This window comes from Euleptes europaea, chromosome 3 (genome assembly GCF_029931775.1).
Source record: "Euleptes europaea isolate rEulEur1 chromosome 3, rEulEur1.hap1, whole genome shotgun sequence".
Lineage (NCBI taxonomy): Eukaryota > Metazoa > Chordata > Lepidosauria > Squamata > Sphaerodactylidae > Euleptes > Euleptes europaea.
Genome location: NC_079314.1, coordinates 60,185,642 through 60,205,715, shown reverse-complemented (window position 1 = coordinate 60,205,715; position 20,074 = coordinate 60,185,642). Strand labels below are relative to the sequence as shown.

Genomic DNA, 20,074 nt, shown 5'->3' with positions numbered 1-20,074 from the left:
TTATTGTCAGATCCCCACACCCACTTGTGGACTGGAACTCAAATGCTCAAAAAAAGTTGGTAGGTCAGGCAGCTTAGAATGAGAAAGTAGCCAGCAAATCTTCCCTCTCACCACACATGTGCTTGGATCCAGTGATTCACAAGTGAAAATGCAAGTGCACTTAGCACAGTTCTGCTTTTGCAAGATCTTGTGCAACAGCTAATTTTTTCCTCCCTATATGTTACAGTGCCAGAAATTGGTCACAAAAGATCTTGCCAATAATTTTGACTTAGTTGAAGAGGCTACTTCACTCTTTTTTTAAACTAACATTTCCATTTGCACAAGAGCTCTAGCACAAATAGAAATTCTGCACTGGATTTAACCTATAGCTTAGAACTCAAATGAGAGAATTTGCTAAAAACAAATCTTACTTAGTATTACTTAGATTTAGCATTTCTTAGTATTACTTAGAATTACTTAGTATTTTTTTACGAGTTACCAGTGTGGGACATTTCCTACAAACTATTTCCAGTACTTGCCCAGGATCAAGTTCCACAATTGAGATGGGACACAATAACATTCTTGTCATACCTGTTTCTATACTAGGCACATGATCACCTTAAGGAAGGAGAAATCTAGAAGACTGGCAGTTACCAGCTTATTTTAGTATTCCTTTTTTAGTGCAGTTCTTCTAACAGCTATTTATGCTGTTAGGGGTTTTTAAAAGCTTTGTTTATTGACTGATAAGCAATAAAAGTAGAATTTGTCTTATGCCATTGCTTTTTTGTTTAGGAATTAATGGTATGAACACCCTTGGGCTTTTCTCTTACATTCCCCTCAGGGCCCACAGATCTTTCAGTAGCCCCTTGGAAGGTGAGAAATGGGTTACCTTTAGGGTTGCAAGGTCCCTCTTCGCCACCGGTGGGAGGTTTTTGTGGCGGAGCCTGAGGAGGGCAGGGTTTGGGGAGGGTAGGGACTTCAGTGCCATAGAGTCCAATTGCCAAAGCGGCCATTTTCTCCAGGTGAACTGATCTCTATCAACTGGAGATCAGTTGTAATAGCAGGAGCGGTTGGCAACCCTAGTTACCTTAGTTGAATTCCCTCTAGTAGTTGATGCTGTCTTCAGGAGCTGATGGCATGAGCTCCCAATCCTGATGTGAATGTTTCTAGTCTTTCATTCTGGGTTACATAGGTCTATGAGAAGTTTAAGGAAAGATTGGTAAAGGGCTATTCAAATTAAATTCTCTCAGCCTGTTTGTGGTGTCTTGGGGAGCTGATGGCACAACTTCCCTGGACTGGCATTTTCCTATATTATTCCCCCCTCAGCATGCACAGTTTAAGGAAAAGTGTCTAAATCAAATTCTCTTTCACTCGTTTGTGGTGTCTCAACTGTTTTCTTCAGGATGTGGGGCCTCTCTGTCCAGTCCTCTCAGTAGCTTTTTAGCACACAAATGGAAGAAATGAATTGTCCCTGCTGAGGTGAAAGAATCACAACTGCAAAAGTAATAAAAATCTACAGAAAGAGCTCAAGCCATAAAACATGTATCAGTTTGTGTATGTAGGATGGAAGTTGAGGAAACTTGAACCAAAGCAGCTCTGATCTGAGATTCTGATTCAAGATTCTTTCAGACAGTGGTACAGGGTAGAAATTTTTAAAGAACAGCTATATATAAAAAAGAAAAGTTAAGACAATATCTCATGTATGTGAACCTTGTATCATTCTTATGAGGTGTATTTTTTTATCAGGCAATGAAAAGAAGAGGAGGAACCTGTTTTCCTTCTTTTACCTATAGAACAGCCTTTCTCTCTGCTGAGTATGTGTCCATAATAACATCCCTGGACAGCAGTGAGACAGCAATGAGATTCCTCTATGAAAGATTTCTTTTAAATCCCTTCCCTTTCCCCCCTTCCTTTTTTCCCTTCCGTTCCCTTTTTCTTTTCCCTTTCCCCTTTTTCCTTCCTTCCCCTCTGCTGGCTCTTTCCCTTTTCCTGGATCGTTACTTCTAAGTCATTGTTGGTCCTCTGCCTATGACTGTCTATGAATCCAGCTCACCATCAGGACAAAATTTAGCATTATATAATAGGTGTGAAAATAGACTGCCATCTTTTTACCTTGATTAGTAAAATGTTTTTAATTCTATGTTTTTAAATTTATACTATATTGTGCTGTATATATTGATTGTTGGAAGCTGCCCTCAGCCCAACTTGCTTGGGAAAGGACAGGGTATAAATAAAACAAAATAATAGTCTCAGTCATCATTAATTTAATGCATTAGAGACAATGAGTTTCCCATTCCCTTATTTTTTTCTTTTCTTAAAAATAGGTTTGTCTGTACTACTGCAGCTGAGAGCCTGAAATTAGGAATTGCACTGCTGATATTTATAATTCTTACAGTGAAGAAAGCTAGAAGGTGGTTCAGTTCTGTCCCACAGGAATACACTATCCAATATCCTTATTTAACCTATCTGTAAACCAGATTTATGACTCATTTACATCATCATACTACAAAATGATGCGTAAATGACTCTCCCTTTTACGCTATTTTATTGTGCCTTATTCATATATTTACTATACACTTGCTCTATAACAAAAAAGCCATCTGATTCATCTTCTGAAGTCAGAACCTCACATGTCAAATGACTTCAAAAGGAGTGCAGCACTGGAACTTGCTTATAATACTTGACATTTATATAGTGCTTTTTCTAGATGCTTGAAACCTCAGTAATCCTCAATACATCCTCAATAATCCTCACAGTTCTTAAGAAGAAGAAGGTTGGTTTTTATATGCTGACTTTCTCTACCACTTAAGGGAGACTCAAACCGGCTTACAATCACCTTCCCTTCCCCTCCCCACAACAGACACCCTGTGAAGTAGGTGGGGCTGAGAAAGTGTGACTAGCCCAAGATCACCCAGCTGGTTTTGTGTGTAGGAGTGGGGAAACAAATCCAGTTCACCAGATTAGCCTCCGCTGCTCATGTGGAGGAGTGGGGAATCAAATCTGGTTCTCCAGATCAGAGTCCACCACTCCAAACCGCCGCTCTTAACCACTACACCACGTTGTAGACCAAGGGGAAAAGGTGATATTTTAAAAGGACATGCTCCGCCCTTTAAAACTGCTAATAATAACACAGGGAGTCCAGTTTTGATTAGCAAAACTGAGCAGAGGTTGAAGGATTAAATTCCTTCTTCTCATGCAGTCCCAATCCAAATTGCATCTGTGTGCCTGTGTAATTTACCTTTAACAGACTGATGGAGATCCATTATCTCCATCATGCCCATTTTGACCCTTTTTATCCTTATATTATAGATTATATTATTACTATATACTTAACTCCAACTGAGAAAATTGCATATTGGGCAGAAAAAGGGAAAGATCACATCCATCAGGACCACTAACTTAGGGCATCAGTTGAGTAACTATGCTTCACTAATTGCATTGTACAAGGCTGGCTGCCCTTTAGTGCTTCACATTTGCTAGAATTCTTGGAAGGAAGCAAGAATTTTTACTTAACTATCTGATTATGACCATAGAGATTACTGAGACCCTATGCTAGAAGCTTCTCAAGTAAGTTGAATATCAGAGGTGTGGCATGAGACATTGTTCCCTCTTGTGTTTAGCACTGTGTAATTAGATGTCACAGTCTTCTCTTGAGGTCCTGACTGGTTTCATCCTTCCTTTCATACTTTCATTGAATATATGAAAAAAGTATTTACAGAAAGTATTGTTTTGGAGCAGTTGCCCTCACTAGAATCTATAAATCCCTATATTACTCATGACTGTTTTTTTTTGGAAACCTACATTTCTTTAATCAAATTCAATTTGGTATGCTGTTTTAATTATTTAACTATTTATTCCTATTTATTTATTTATTGGTGCTTCACAACGGATGGCCTGTTATGGAACTATGCATCTCTTCACAGAATATTGCACGGAACATTCAAAGGCTTGAGAAAGTCTATACGAAATGGAACTTTACCGGATTTCCATTGCTACTCTACTCTTGGTTCCCGGTGCTGTATGAAGTGACTGTTAAGTACACCACAGATCACGAACTGAATCTAGCCGAGCGCTGCCGGCATATGCTTACAATTTGTATTAGTATTTGTTTTGGAACTTCGTTCTAATTGTATATTTGTTGCGTTAGAAGTGGCTTTGTTTCTAATGTTCTAATACATTACTCTAACTGCAAGTTTTGCATCGTGACTCTCCTGATTTGGATATTTCTGTTTAAGTGCCATATTTTGAATTCTACACTCCTGTAAGCACTTATTAGCTGTTTTTTGAATACAACCTCCAGGTAGTAGCTGGAGATCTCTTGCTATTACAACTGATCTCCAACTGATAGAGATCAGTTCACCTGGACAAAATGGCCACTTTGGCAATTGGACTCTATGGAATTGAAGTCCCTTCCCTCCCCAAACCCCGCCCTCCTCAGGCTCTGCCCCAAACCCTCCCACCGGTGGCAAAGGGGGCCTGGCAACCCTAATTATGTAGCATGAGGCTGTTTATTCTGCAATGTTTAATTTTTTTGTTAAATGAATTCCATTAATTCATTCACAACATCATGCTCTTCCAGAGGTTTCTGTAAGAATATTTTGGGCAGCTTTTAATATCTAGAAGATATTATCACAGATGCTTAGTATTGCAGTTCTCAAAACTGTGAATTTGTGTCTGCAGAGACAACATGCCTTTTCTTCACAGCAAAAATGTTATAAAATATACAGAGTTGAGAAAAAGTCTTTAATCCCATTGTCTTGTTTGTAGGCTTCCTAGAGGCACGTGGTTGGCCACTGTGTGAATAGACTGCTGGACTTAATGGACCTTGGTCTGATCCAGCTATGTTCTTAGGTAGTCATATGATTTCTGGTGAACGAGAATCAGACCTAATCAGCTATATAACCTGTATTAGAATTTTTAAAGTCAAATGTTTCATCTTCTTGCACAGGTTACAGAAATAACTAAAAATTTCATTTTATAAGTTGCAAATTCTGTGAGTATGCAGTTTTGTACCTGAAATACAGTGAAGAGTGTTTCCATTTCTGAAGGACATGGTATTAACTCGGGATTATATAATGATGTACAGTGTCAACAGGTACCAACAGGTATCAAATTCTTTATCCTCCCTATGAACTAAACCATCATTTTCAAGTGACAGCCCAGGAAATGTAGAATTTTTTTTTATTGTTCCAAGTGTAAGGTAAATAAGAATAATTTGCTGTGTTTAACCACTGCCTTATAACAAAAATATTCTGAAATTCAGGTCATGTATGCTTTATCATCATATTTATTTATTTAGAATATTTCTGTGCTGTCTCTTCAGAGTACTGCTTGAGGTGTCTTACTATTACAAACCACAAGCCATTAAAACACAAGCGGTTGGACATAAGCAACATAAAAAACTATCCTTAAAACACAAGCAGACCATTAAAAAGATGAAATATAAAACCCGTAATTAAAAGCCTTGGTAAAAAGATGTGTTTTAGCCTGGTGCCTTATAGAAAGTAAAGTGGGTGCCAGGGGAGCTTCAAGGGGGAGGGTGTTCCAAAGGCAAGGTGCCAGCACAGAAAATGCCCCACCTCACTTCTGAAGGCAGGAGCACAGAGAGCTGGGGAGGTAGATCTTAACTGGCCGGCTGGATAGTATGGGAGAAGATAGTCCTTCAGGTGGCATTTAAATACTAGAGACCACATAGTTCCTTTAAAATTATTCCTGTGGAGCCTCCTGGTACTAATTTAGTGAACATTCTCCCTGTGTTCAAAATACGTCATATTTTTTATGTTTGAAAAGACTGAATTCCACAACATTTGGGATTGAGAGTACCAGATTAAGCAGAGCTATGCCCTTCCAAAACAAGTTAAATCAATGGGTTTAGAAGGGTATAACTATATTTAGGACTAAGGAGAATTGCAGAGACTAATTTGGGAGCCAAAGCAGGTCCCATCTATGGTTGCCAGTTCCCTCTTCGCCACCGGTGGGAGGATTTTGGGGTGGAGCCTGAGGAGGGCAGGGACTTCAATGCCATAGACTCCAATTGCCAAAGCGGCCTTTTTCTCCAGGTGAACTAATCTCTATCGGCTGGAGATCAGTTGTAATAATGGGAGATCTCCAGCCGATACCTGGAGGTTGGAAACCCTAGTCCCACCATTATCCACATCTCCATTTTATCCTCCCAACAACCCTGTGAGGTAGGTTAGGCTGAGAGTGTGTGACTGGCCCAAGGTCATCCAGCAAGCTTCCATTGTGCAGTGGAAGAGGGACGTCCAATATTAATCTCTTAAAACTACAATCCCTGCCCCTAGGGACTCATGCAGAAATGTTATTGAACATAATGAGATTTACCTAGCCAACCTAAAAGTGAAGCTACTTTATTTTATGTATGAATGGAAATCCGAATTAAGGCTGGTTATTTGATCAGACAGTGCTTTCTTTTACGGTCTGCATTAAGGTAGAAAAGACAGAGATGGTTTTAGATTTAGTTTTGAGAAATCATAGTGCAGCTTTGATTCCTCTCCAAATCCAGTCCCCAATAACTTAACACAGTTCTCTTCTGATTTTGTATACAATTTCCCAGGATGTGTGGTCGTATTATGTACCTTTAATGTAACCATTCTTTGGTTTAGACCTTACTCTAGAGAATAGTGGTACGTAGCTATGCTAACCCATGTGTGCGTTGGTCTTCTGTTTGTTGAATAGCATTTTTCTCTTCTATGCCACAATCTGAAGCACCTTTGAAACTGAGAGAACTTTCTAAAGCAATTAATGATATATGCCAAATAGTACATTATTGAATGGGGGAGGGGTCAGAAATCCCACTGGGCTTGCCCAGGATCTTTGATGCACCTAAAATAACTTTCTGGATCACAGCCATAATAAGTGTTGTGAAATAAACCACAATTTCTTGGAAATCTATTGTTCATGAAACTTTTAGTGAAGTATTGTAAATATACTTCCTTTTAAATGTTTTTAATGTTGAAAAGTTGAAATGTTTTAATGTTTGATGTTCACTGCCTTGAGGACCCTATTTGGGTGGAAAGGCGGTATTAAAATGTTTTAAAGAAACAAATTAAACTTTTACTGATATGATTTAGATATTTTTACACACTACATCACATATGAAAATAAGATTTGCAAAATAGTTATCCTTGTAAGCATGATACATAAAATGTGCATTCGTTGTTCTTTTAGTCATACAATCCCATATTACATAGTTATATATGATGCTTTGGGAGGGAAGGCAGCATGGTATAGCCTAATTTTGTCAGATCTAGGAAGTTGAGCAGGGCCAGTACTTGGAAGGGAGAGCACAAAGGAAGACTCTGCAGAGGAAGGCAGTGGCAAACCACCTCTGCTTCTCACTTGGCTTGAAAGCCCCTTGTTGAGGTTGTCATAAGTCAGCTGTGACTTGATGACCCTTTACACACACACATATGATGCTTTATATTATAATTTTTGGCTTCAAGAATCACATTATATATGCCCAAGATGTTGGGATATTTTTTTTAAAAAATCCCCATGCCATATTACAAGCTATTTCTGAAACAACTCCTGTGTGGCTGTTGCTCTCCTTGGATGACCTCCTCACAGTACCTTCCCTTAGATCAGTTTGTTCTGTTGCAGACAGTAGTGGGGCCCATGTTGTGAAATTGCTTGCTGCTGCAAGGGGTGCAGAGGGGAACCTACATTCCAGGCTTTTAGGGTGGCCAACTTCCAGGTACTAGCTGGAGATCTCCTGCTATTACAACTGATCTCCAGCTGATAGAGATAAGTTCACCTGGAGAAAATGGCTGCTTTGGTAACTGGACTTTTATGGCTTTGAAGTCCCTCCCCTCCTCAAACCACCCTCCTCAGGCTCCGCCCCAAAAATCTCCAGGTATTTTCCAACACAGAGGTGGCCTATTGGCTTTTTAGAGGGTGTCCAGTGTTCTGTTTCAGGGAGCTTTTTGTGCAGGCTAATGAAGTTCTTGGTAAGGGTTTTGTAGTGATGTTGTCTTAATATGTGGTTTTAGTACTTCCATTATGTGATAATTAACTATTTTTTTAAAAAAATTGCAATTCCTTGTGGTTTATGTAAGCCATTTTAAACTCTTAAGAAACAAGCATGGTATATATAATTTAAATAAATACATTCTTTTTTTTTCATTTTCAAAAGTAGTTTGCTTTTGGCAAGGGCCTACTATTCACAAGGCCCAAGGTCGTCTTGTGCGCATAGAAATTGTTGCATGGTTCTTTAGGATCTTTTTGGATTTTTGGTTCTTTATGTACTTCTGCCAAAATTTATTTCAACATTAATTTGAAAAAAATCACTATTATTTATTAGGTGGACGAAGCCTATTTTGAGAAAGGGTTATAGACAACGCCTGGAATTGTCAGACATTTATCAGATCCCTGCCGCAGATTCTGCAGATAATCTTTCAGAAAAATTAGAAAGGTATGTACAAGCATTATGCCATATTTTGTAAGACAAACACAGAATTTCAATTTAATGGGTATAGCAAATAGTTTAATACAAGGCAGATGGTAAACCTTGTTCTTTATCTGAGAATGTTATTTTTTTCAGAAACTTCCAGCCTAATCCTCTCCACTGTTATTCTGAAGTAAATGTCTCTTTTTTCAATGGGGTTACTCCCAAATAATTTTATATAGGATTGATTTCAGCAAAATTTGTGTTAACTCCACTGTATACAAAGTTTTCAGCTTAGAGCCATTAATATCATATACTATTTCGTTATATAAAGTTAATTCAAAAGAACTGTTCTTTATAACACAACTATTGAAAGAGTAATTTGATTAAAGATTTTTATGTGTATGTTAAATCTGGGTTGATATTTTCCCTAAGTTCTTAAATCATACCATAAAAAAGTGTGTTCAGCATGGTGTATTCAGTACATTGAAAAAGTCACAAAATAGAATTGTTTAAAATAGCTTGCCTTTGTTTTATTCTTGCTGAGGACTGGAGGCGCTCCAAAACCTTTATTTGCCTATTATTTGTGTATTGGTCTTAAGAAGTACAGCAGGTTTCTTTAAAACATACAGTGTGACCTTTTTAATGAATTAACTCCCTGCAGAGTGATATACGGCTGGGTATCGAAATCTGCCAAATATGCAGCTGAACTACACTTGAACTTTTATTGAGCTATCAAGTCATTGAGAATCAGATATTTGGGGTCTTTGCAAAGCCTTTATTTCATTAGTCACCTTAGCTAAATCTCCTTGGATATCTTTGAGTGAACTGAACTATGCTAAAGCCTCAGAGTTTTGTATTTGGTCTCACAGGTCTTTTTTTCTCCACAGAGAATGGGACAGAGAGTTGGCTTCAAAGAAAAGTCCCAGACTCATCAGTGCTCTTAAAAGATGTTTCTTCTGGAGATTTATGTTCTATGGAATACTACTATATTTAGGGGTAAGGTTTTCTCTAATTTTCAGTAAGTGTATTGCTTTGTTATATCTTCTACCTCTATTGGACTTCAAGTAAGCAAAATATTTTTTACAATCAGATCATACTGTGTTTTAAGGATATGCTGATAATGCACTCTCCTTAAACAGGGCAGGAGGGCAAGACTATCTTCCCATTCCACCTTTCATGCACACATCCTGTCTCCAAGTCTACCGGATATCTATATATGGGAGTAACACTTGAATAGGTAGTATACACCTACAATGCCACTACTGCAAGCCCAAATTGCATAGTTGACATCTTGCCCAAAATCCAGGAGTGGACTGCTTATGCACATTTGATTCTGGGCAGGCACACCTGTGACAGAGAGGAGGCTGTCCTGTCCCTGAAGAGAAAAACAGCCATTCAGCTGAGCCTATGGGAGTGCTGCTGTAACATCCAGTATTTCCGAGGGGAGGCTGGAATGTTGGAGGGAAGCGCAGCGGGAGTTCAGATCTGCCTTCCTGTCAGGGAGAGTGCAATGATAGTCTGGGTCTGCCTGAGTAAAAGAGCAGGTAAGTTGCAAGGGCAGCTCTGTCTGGTAGTGTGGCAGAGTAGTTTAACTCTGCTTCTGGGAGAGAATAGAGTACCCAATTGTTAGGCCTGTCTCTGGTAATGAGCAGACCTTGTACCATTTAGTCTGACTCTTGGGAAAGGGCAGGCTGGTGTGGGTGGAATCCTGCATGTGTGAGAGGATCCAACATAAGGGCTAGTCCAGGGGTCGCCAAACTCATTAGTCAAGAGAGCCAATTATCAACAGTACAACGATTGAGATTTCTTTTGAGAGCCAAATGTTTATTAACTTAATAAACTTTAATTAAAATTTAGCAGAAGTGGAAACCAGTAGAGCACCTACTGCACAGTGGGGTGGTGAATGGCTGTGGGGAGAGTGTAACCCCCCCCCGTTCCTTTTGAAAGAGGCACAAAGTAGCAGGAAGAAAGGAAACCTGTAGTAATAGGCCAGGGGAGGGCTAACAATTGCCAGACAAAAAGGCCCACTGTTTTCTCCCCACCACCACCATCACCCAGCGAGGGTCCAGATGTCCAGGGATCCCAGGCACAGAGGAAGAGGCCAGCAGGTCCCCGGTCTGTGTGTGTTCCATGCAAACAAACAAGGGGGAGATGCACAGTCCATCCTTCCTTCCCCCCGCCACGGACATGCCAGTTCCCTCCTGGCCAGAGGGAGGGGCAGGTGCTCACCACCACCCCCATTCTGGGACCGACGGGCTCCAGATTCAGGGCAGGCAGGCGGGTGCCCGGGCAAGGTGGCTTGGCTGGAGGAGCCCCGCCCCCAGCTGGGGGGCAGGCAGGCAGGGCCACGTGCCCAGGCGGCTTCCACGGGGGGGGGGGAGAAAGGAGAGTCCCCCAACTGCCCCTTCCTCCCTCCCTCCCTCGAGGCCACGGCGCCAGCCCCCTCCCCCCTCCCAGGGGCGGCCTGAGCATGGCCTTGGGCCCGCTCTGCAGCCCTGGGGGCGAGAGCGGCCGTACCGAAAGAGAGGCCCGTGCGGCAGGGAGGGAGGAGGTGGCGGCCGCCGGGGCAGCTCGCTCTCTGTCTCCCCCTCCCCTCCGGGCTGCAGGCGGCCTCAAGCGAGAAAGGCGCTGCGCGGGGCTTCCTCGGCCGGGCGAAGCACGTCCAAAGCAATGAGAATTTCTCTCGAGCCTTTCTGAAGAGGGACTCGAGGAGCCAACAGCAGAAGCCAAGAGGCAGCGGGTGGGCTTACCGTGCAAATATCGAAATGGCGGCTGCTCCCTCTGCTGCTTAAGAAACCCCCAATCCCCACAGCAGGCCAGCCAGCAGCAGCAGCACGTGGTCGCTCCTTTGTAATTCGAGTGCCTCCTGCGCAGCCTTCTCCCCACAGCAGGCCCGCCAGCAGCAGCGGCACGTGGTCGCTCCTACGTAACCCAAGCGCCTCCTGCGCAGACTCTCTCCCGCCCCCCGCCCCTTTCGCTACTCAGCCGGGCCTGGACATGGAAGGAGCCGCACTCAAGGGCTCAAAGAGCCGCATGCGGCCCGGGAGCCGCACTTTTGCGACCCCTGGGCTAGTCAATAAAAGCCTGTCTGTGCCTGAAAGCACTAAAGAAAAATTCAAATCACAATCTGAAGTCATAACCAGCTAAACTTCTGTTTCTCAGCCAGCTTTCTCCTCTGACTATCCGGAAACCTGTGCTGCTGGTCTGTTCTTTGGAACCAACTTGTAAATAAATCAGTCTTTGTTGTTTACATATAACTCCCTCTGCAGTGATCTCTGAGTTCTACTTGCTCACCTCAAAACTTATTTCATGGCAGAGAACCAAAAGCCTTTATACTTGCTGCCTTAAAAACAGCTGATAACTAGGATCCCTCAGTTGACAGAAAAGGCTTGTCACAACATCCTATTCAAATGTTATATTGGACTGTGAACATCTAAAATGCTCAGAACATCAGGATATAGTGATGATAGACAGGGAAACAATGTCCATTTTTGCTATTCCTCTGCTTTTAAGGAGCAGGTAGGCAGAACTTTAATCAGATTCAGACCTTTGTTCCGTGATTAAACAGCATAACTAGATCATCCGCTCTTTGTGGTTGCTTGTCTTCTGGAGATATCTCCAGAGACAACTTAACCTAATATTAATAGAAGAATTGACAACAGAGGCTTGATAAAGTTACCAACCTGAGAATAGGTCACTTTACAGTGTCATTTAAATGGAGCACAGACAGTGGAAATAACGAATTCAGTCATAAAATCATGATCGCAGTCAGTATGTATGTACTTGCTACGTTCTTATTTGCTTAAGAAGTCACAGTATATCCAATAAATCAAGGTATCTGAAATGGCTTATTGTAGGCATACTCTGCCACGCTCTATGCTCTGCAGCAATGGTCGTGTCAAGCATATTAGACAACAGATGATTCTGGAAACTGGCAGTTCGTTTTTCTTTAGGCCTTGCTACACTGAAGCTAAGGGAAATTTCTCGCTTTAGAAGGCACAAGAAGAAATCTTGCTTAGTTTCTTCTCCCAGTCTTTGCCCGGAAGCACACTTTAAAACAATACTGTCCTTTTCAGTTTCTGCTGTTCCCCCTCTGCATCCTCCTTTTCCTATGTGTACTACAAAGACACCTTGGTGGATGGGTAGAAACTCTTCTTCTAAATTGGTTATTGTGATTCAGTGTCATCAGTAGCTTTGTTGTTGTTGGTGGAAAGTGATGTCAAGTCACAGCCAACTTATGGTGACTCTGTTAGGTTTCAAGGCAAGGGACGAACAGAGGTAGGTTGCCATTGTCTGCCTCTGGATAGGAACCTTGGACTTCCTTGGTGGGAGACCATTCAAGTACTAACCAGGGCCGACCCTGCTCAGCTTCCGAGATCTGATGAGATTGGGCTAGCCTGGGCCATCCAGGTCAGGAGGAGAAACTCTCCTAAGCTGGTTGTTGTGATTCAGTTTCATCAATTCATTCAGCTTTGTTAGTACATAACATAAATGATCGTGGTTCTCTAAATAGTCTTATTTGTCATAAGTATAATCAAGCTATGTTTATGTGAACAAAGACAAACAATGCCAGGTAATTCTGTAAAGGAGCACATGTCCTTCTATTGCTATACACTTTTTATTTACAGTCCACTTGGTCAAGAGCCTCTGTCTGATGGTAGCAGCTGTTGGTTATGATGGATGGTACAGTCATCTGAGCACTGTAAACAAGGCATGTTGGTGTACATGGCCAACATGCATAGAGTGGGGATCATTCATTGTTCCCAGTCATGGGGACAGATTCTATGCGCACCCAGTTTGTAGAGGCTTGGTGAATGTGCATTGGGAGGAGTGTGGCTGGTGTGTTTTAGATGGGAGTGAGGATAACTAGCATTTTCTCTTCTTCTCCCTCTCTGCACACAGTGGCCCTCTACACCAGTATATCATTTGTACAGGGCTCTGGATAGCTCTGTTCCAGTTAGGGTTGCCAAAGTCTAGGTACTAGCTGGAGATCTCCCGCTATTACAGCTGATCTCCAGCCAATAGAGATCCGTTTACCTGGAGAAAATGGCTGCTTTGGCAATTGGACACTATGGCATTGAAGTCCCTCCCCTCCCCAAACCCCGCCCTTCTCAAGCTCCGCTCCTCCTGCCAGTGGTGAAGAGGGACCTGGCAATCCTAGTTCCAGTGCTATTTAAGTGGCATTATCACTAGCCCGTTTGCCCATTTACCGTGTGGTAGTGCAATCTCAATAAGAGAAGTTGTTGTATTTGTACCTGTAGGTGTATCTTTTTGAAAGCAATATTAATTTCACTTCTTTTTTTTTCTTTTAGAGTTGGTAAGTGAAGTATAGTTGTTCCTTGTATATTCCTGTAAATGCTATAAATCACTTTGCTACAATAATGTGAAAACATATTTTGTATCTCCAGGTGGTATACACAACAAACAGCAGCAAAAGTAGCATTCCCTTTGCTGCGCCTGTATACTTTGTAAATATCAGAAGAGTCTTAAGACATGTGAAGAAGAGTCTTAAGAAATGTTGGCCTTTCCCTTGAATCTCACAAAAAAATGCAAAGCAGCTTTCATTAAGGTTTTTGCTTTGCTGCTTGACCCTCAAATTGGATGAACTCGACATTCCTGCTCAATTCTCTTTTTAATTATCCTTCTATAAATATCACTCCCTGTGTACTAAAAACATGGTTGTGTTGGTTAAACATGAGTCTGCTGTGTTTGTATTTTTACAAAATTATATGTAATCATGTAAAAGATGTGAATACTTAAAACAGCAACTATATAATTCAGCGTGTGAAGGTTTAGACCATTTGTAAAAATGGTGTATGAATAGTAAATCCATCAATTGCCCTATTAGGAAGTGATTACACAAAATAATGAAAGAGCCTTTGGTATCGCTGTCCTGAGGTCATTTAAAGGAGAGAAGACAAAGGACTGCCATGACCTAATATGTGTCAGGTTCAAACAGAATGTGATGTTGAAGATCCAACTTTTGGATCAGCCAAATTTTTTTTAGCTGTAAAGAGGTGCAAGAGGCACAACCTTTGATAGGAGCAGCAAAGTTGGGTGTTTAACTCTTTTCCCCACTCTGTAATCCCTCTTTACAGATCACAGAGTTGGGTCTGGGATCTTCACTGCATGTTCTGGGTAACTGTCAGATGTGAGCTGTGGGTTCTCTTCTGCTCCCACATGCATGGTGACTGTGGTATTCCACATTGTGTAGTAATGGTTATAGTGCTAGAGTAGGACTTGGGAGACCAAGGTTTAAATCCTAAGCTGCCATGAAACTCATTGGGTAATCTTGGGGCTAGTCATTCTCTGCTTAGCCCAACCTACCACACAGGACTGTTGTGAGGATGGAATGGAGGAGAAGAACTATGTATGTGACCCTGAACACCTAGGGAAAAGGGTGGGATAAAAATATGATGGACAGATACAAGCTGCTGTAGCTCTGCAGAGAGTAAAAATGAGCTCATAGCTACTTTGGGGGGTTATACAATTGGGGGAAAAGTGTTGGGGGGCGGTTAAATGCCCCAGTGCTACCACTCTGATCAAATTTGGATTATCCTACATTTGTATTAAAGTAAACAAAAATGTTAGTAGATCTAATCATGGAGATCCTGAATCACATTTGGTTTGTTCTTTACTGAAGCTCTGTAGTTCCTTCTCCTTGTGGGATTAGTCAGACAGATTGCCAAGGAAGACAAAGCCTTGGATTCAACCAGCTTTTTCACTTAACTCGTGAAAAAGGAAAATAGGAATCTTGGGACCTGCATGCAGAAAAGGCATGTGTAAGGGGGCTGGAGTAAGGAGGGGGACTGTGAGACAATGAAAAAGCTGTTTGGATCCATCCTAAAAGCTTTACCTTTCTTCTCTACCATATAGTTTTCTACAATTTAGTTCTTTCCAATGGCCTGTTTCCAGTCACCTTTAAAGCATACTATGAGTCTCTTTTTCCAAACATACTTTGGACCATCTTGAGCTGAAAATAGGAACAATTATTTACTGGCAACCTGTTCAGCATATCTGATCCTTACAGGCCACAGAGTACCTGGGGTAGGGTTGCCAGTACCCTGCCACAGGAGAAACAGGGTGTGCGCCTTACAGTCTTGGACTAATTGACGCACTTGTTGGGTTTCAGGAGGCATCCGACAGCATGCAGTAAATGTGAAATTGACGTGCACTCGGAGCCTATAAACATTGAATGAACTGACAAAGCGTAGCGAAACGTGCTACAGCTGGCTACACGTTCTCTTTGTGTTGTATTGTTTTACCTTTGGGCTCTCCCTTGGACTTTCCTGCACCCTAGGAGGAATAGGACCTTCGGGCACCATCTGGAGCCAGAACGGGTGCAGGCTCATTTGCATGTCTGTTACATGGACTCTCTCCTGTCGTTGTTGAATTGCAATTCTTTTCCCCTGTATGTTTTGTGATGTTAGGTTGTCTTAGGTAGATAGGGGATTTATGTTATTATGTTTAATTGTTGTTCCGGCAACAGCATGAAGTAATGCTGAATTTGCCTAGAAATAAAAGATCTAAAGTGTATATTTACCTTCTATGGATTGTTGAATTATGAGCCTTTGTCCTGCCTCTTCTCTAACGTATTCTTAATACTGGCCCAGGTTATATTTTTGAGATTGCTAAACTCCAGGTACTAGCTGGAGATCTCCTATTACAACTGATCTCCAGCCGATAGAGATCAGTTCCCCTGGAGAAAATGGCCACTTTGGCAATCGGACTGTTATAGCATTGAAGTCCCTCCCCTAACCAAACACCTTCCTCCTCAGGCTCCACCCAAAAATCTCCCAGTATTTCCCAACCTGGAGCTGGCAACCCTAACCTGGGGTTCTCTTGACCTTGTACCAGTCTTCATTATATAGGTGGAGGGAGGGAATCCCAGGCTGTGCATAAGTGGTTCAGCCCACATGTAAGAAAGGGGGAGCAGGAAACACTAACTTTCATTGTAGCTTCTTTTTTTGTACTTCCTGTGTAGTACAAAGATAACCAATGAGGAGCCTGGAGAAGCTCTTGTATGCTTATAAAATTAAATGTAATCATGTAGAATATTTTGAGAAGCTCAAACACCTGGGTTTTGAAAAATGAATGGGGTTCATTATCAGGAAATTAGGACCAAATAAATCCATGATTAGGCTCTCTCTTTCTTTTTAAAAACAGCTAATTAGTAGAACCACATGGATACTTTGACTATCAGGGAATGACTGACTGTGAAGGTGGTGTTTAACCCTTTCCTCCATGCCTCTTGAGCAATTTAAATTGCTCCCATTGAAAGAAAAAGACAAGTATAACTGCTGTACCTTTCCCAGCCCACTAAGCAAGCGACAGCTTCAGAGGAGCCATTTAAATTATTCAAGAGGCATGGGAGGAAAGGGTTAACTATTTCCTTCTCTGACTGCCCTTTCCTAATCTTTAAATCAGTACTTAGGTGCTAATTAGCTTTTAATTACCTGCAGGATATTCTGATCACTGATCTCTGGTGTCATGTCCAGTTTTGAATCGTAGTTAACTGATACTTCTCTTTCATCTTGGAAAATGCTTTCTTCTGTCATCTTGTTTACGTCTGTTCTCTCTTTTGTTATACAGGACATATAGTACATCATGTATTTGGACAGGTTTTGCAGCAAGTTTTTTTTTTTTTTTTGCATATGTTCGATATGGTCTGCCTGTTGGGAGACTAGCAGACACCTGGTAGAAGGAAGGAGCAAGAATAGTCACACAGTTCTTGCAATTAAACAAGTAGTTGAGATTATTTGTGAGGGAGTAAGAGAAGAAAGAGTGACTCAGCAGATAAGTAACTGAGAGCAAAGTTTATTAGCAGAAATATGCACAGAACTTACCACCGAAGAGGTTGGTGATGGTTGTTTTGTTTTTCCAGTGTTGGTTTATACCAAACACGTTGCTGGCTCACTGGCACGAGGAGTGATTTGATTTCTTGCTTGCTAATCCGTTCTATCTGGTGTTGTTCCTGTTAAGAACAGCAGGAAATATTTTCTTTGTAAATGCTTGAATACTGGCAGATAGCTTAACAGGTTTTTGGAGGAAGTAGGATGAATGCGGCACTTGCCTCCCCTCCAATACAGGAAGGGCTGCTGCTAGGGTGGAAAAAGACAAGCAGATGTTTTGCCAGTACAGACTGGCATACAGGCAGGCAGCCAGTTCAGAATGGGAGAGGGTATGAAAGCAAATACTACATGTGCTTCCCTTTACGGGATGCCAGGTAGAGTCTTCATGCCATCCTAATGTGTGTGAAGTGCACACTCATGTGAGAACAGTAACATGTGAGAAAGACAATGTCTTGGAGCGAGCCTGATGAGACACAAGAGATCAAAGATGGTGATCTGAGATATCTGTAATGTTCATTAAGAGCAACTGTGAGAACGCCTGATTTTTGGGGTGTGTGCGAACCTCTCTACTCTGTGCTGTAACTGTTTCCCAATAAAAATCTTCCACAACTGGGGCAAAACCTGTTTTAGCGAATTACATTCAAAGCCTAATTAGCTGTCCCATAGTTTAATTAAACTACATTAAATTAGACATAATAGGGGAGATCCCTGTGATATGAGCCTATCTGTTCACATGCAAAGAAGGTGTATTCCATTGAAAGGAATGGAAACAAAAACAAACGCATAACAAAGTGAAAGATGCAAAAAGAGCTTAAATTAAAGAAAAAAATCAGTATATGCAGTAGTAAGGAGATTATTCAAACTGTCTTTATGGCAATATGGATTAGTAATAGAGCCTTATTGTTTCTGTACACTCTTGGGGAAAGTATACATGTCTTAACCATCACTGTGTAACACCATTGTTACTCTTAATTTCTAGACATTTTATACTAACCCAGAAGTCCTATTGAAGTAAGTGGTAATAACCTTAGTTAAATTCATACACGCTATTTAAGTGGTTCAAGGATTGTAGTAGTAGGGTTTGAGACAAACTGATGGAATTACATACAAAGAAAATGTACATACCATTCCATTTAGTCATAAGGTCTATAGCACATTGGCTTTTAGAAAGTATAAGAAATATTAGTTTAAAATTCAGAAGAACGAGCAACCCAGAATTAAAAAATAAATAAAAAGAAAGAGATTAAAGTTTAACAAAAGTTAAAAAGTAGCATAGATTAAAATCCATTAAGACTCAAGCCAGTCATCAGGCTTAGTGCTTCCTAGTTATTTTAAGAAAATGCACATATAGAAAGCATGCAGATTATGTTTGTGATGGAGTTTCAGTGGGATGAACAAGGTCAAGGTGAAAGACATATGTAGAAGTGATTATAATAATTTCTCTGGCCAGTTTTTTTTTAAATTTTTGAATGGTAAGCATATTGTTCTAAACAAACAAATAAGCAGTGTGCTTAGCTGGAATGGAGTATTTTGTATTATTAGATGATCTCAGTTACCCTGAGATAGTCAATGTTTGTTCAGTTCTTTTCAGCCCTGCTCTTCATACTCTTTACAGAAAAGAATACAGTTCTTAGCGCGTTTCCTTATTTATCCAGTTAGTCTTTGCGAAGTCAAGGGGACTTGTGGGGCAGGAAATTCCCTTTCTGCCCCTGCTCCTTGTTCCTTTCCTCTTGCTCTGGCTCCACTTGCCTGTTATCCATCCTCTCCTTTGAACTGTTTCTGCCTCATCTCCCACCCCCGACATGTGCTTGTTCTTTCTGTCCTCTCATTGTCCATTTGCCTTCTTCCATCTATTTCTTCCCACCTTCCCCCTCCCTCCCCCCACTCCTTCATCCCCCCTGCAGCTCCCATGGTGCCTTCTCCTCCTCCTGTCCTCTCTCTGTTCCTGATCTCCACCCAAACTACTATCTTTTTCTGATTTGTCACCCAGAGTTAGACACCATTTTGAGTTGCTCTGGTGATCCCAAACACCACCTAAGTTTCTGTTTACATTGCTGATGAACACACGAACGCATGAAGCTACCTTATACTGAATGAGACCCTTGGTCTATCAAAGCCAGTATTGTCTACTCAGAAGGGCAGCAGTTCTCCAGGGTCTCAGGCTGAGGTCTTTCACGTCATCTACTTGCCTGGTCCCTTTAATTGGAGATGCCAGGGATTGAACCTAGAACCTTCTGCATGCCAAGCAGATGCTCTACCACTGAGCCACAGTCCCTCCCCATAAATGGGAGTAAGCCCCATGATACTATTGTAGGGTCTATTTTAGACCTTGTGTTAAAAATTCATATTTTTCTGCAACCCTGGGATTTGCAGATATATACAGGATATAGCACTTAAAATATATTGTTATAAGAATTCTTTTAAAATTGCTTGAATATGATTAAATCTGACATCAGTTGTGAAGTTGTCTCAAAACAGAACATCATTGCAAAACAGTAGGCATATCTGAACTCGCATTTCCATTGTACGCAAGAAACCCAGAGGAGGCCACTGGATAATAGTGCCATTCTTAGGTTCTCCTTCTCTTTCTTCCTTCAACTTTTGAAAATTACTCTACTACAATGGGGGGGGGGGAGTCTAACTGGCTTAATTACAGTACCACAAACATAGTGTGCTTGACTTGAGGGTAGCAGTTCTTTTCATTAAAAGAAAATGACACACCACTTTCACGACTGAATTAGTCCTGTATTATGGTAAATCATGTAACGTGATTATTTCATACAAAATACCCCAATTTCCCCAAGGGAACATCAAAACCACGTAATTAGGATTAATA

The 20,074-nt window shown here is 41.2% G+C and overlaps 1 protein-coding gene across 1 annotated transcript in view; it reads left to right on the top strand.

Moving 5' to 3' along the window:
* Nucleotides 1-20,074, top strand: part of CFTR (CF transmembrane conductance regulator) — a 100,116-nt gene that overhangs the window by 10,865 nt on the left and 69,177 nt on the right. The window contains exons 2-3 of the mRNA XM_056846495.1: nucleotides 8,300-8,410; nucleotides 9,274-9,382. Coding sequence (XP_056702473.1) covers nucleotides 8,300-8,410; nucleotides 9,274-9,382 — 220 coding nt within the window. The remainder of the gene's footprint in view (nucleotides 1-8,299; nucleotides 8,411-9,273; nucleotides 9,383-20,074) is intronic.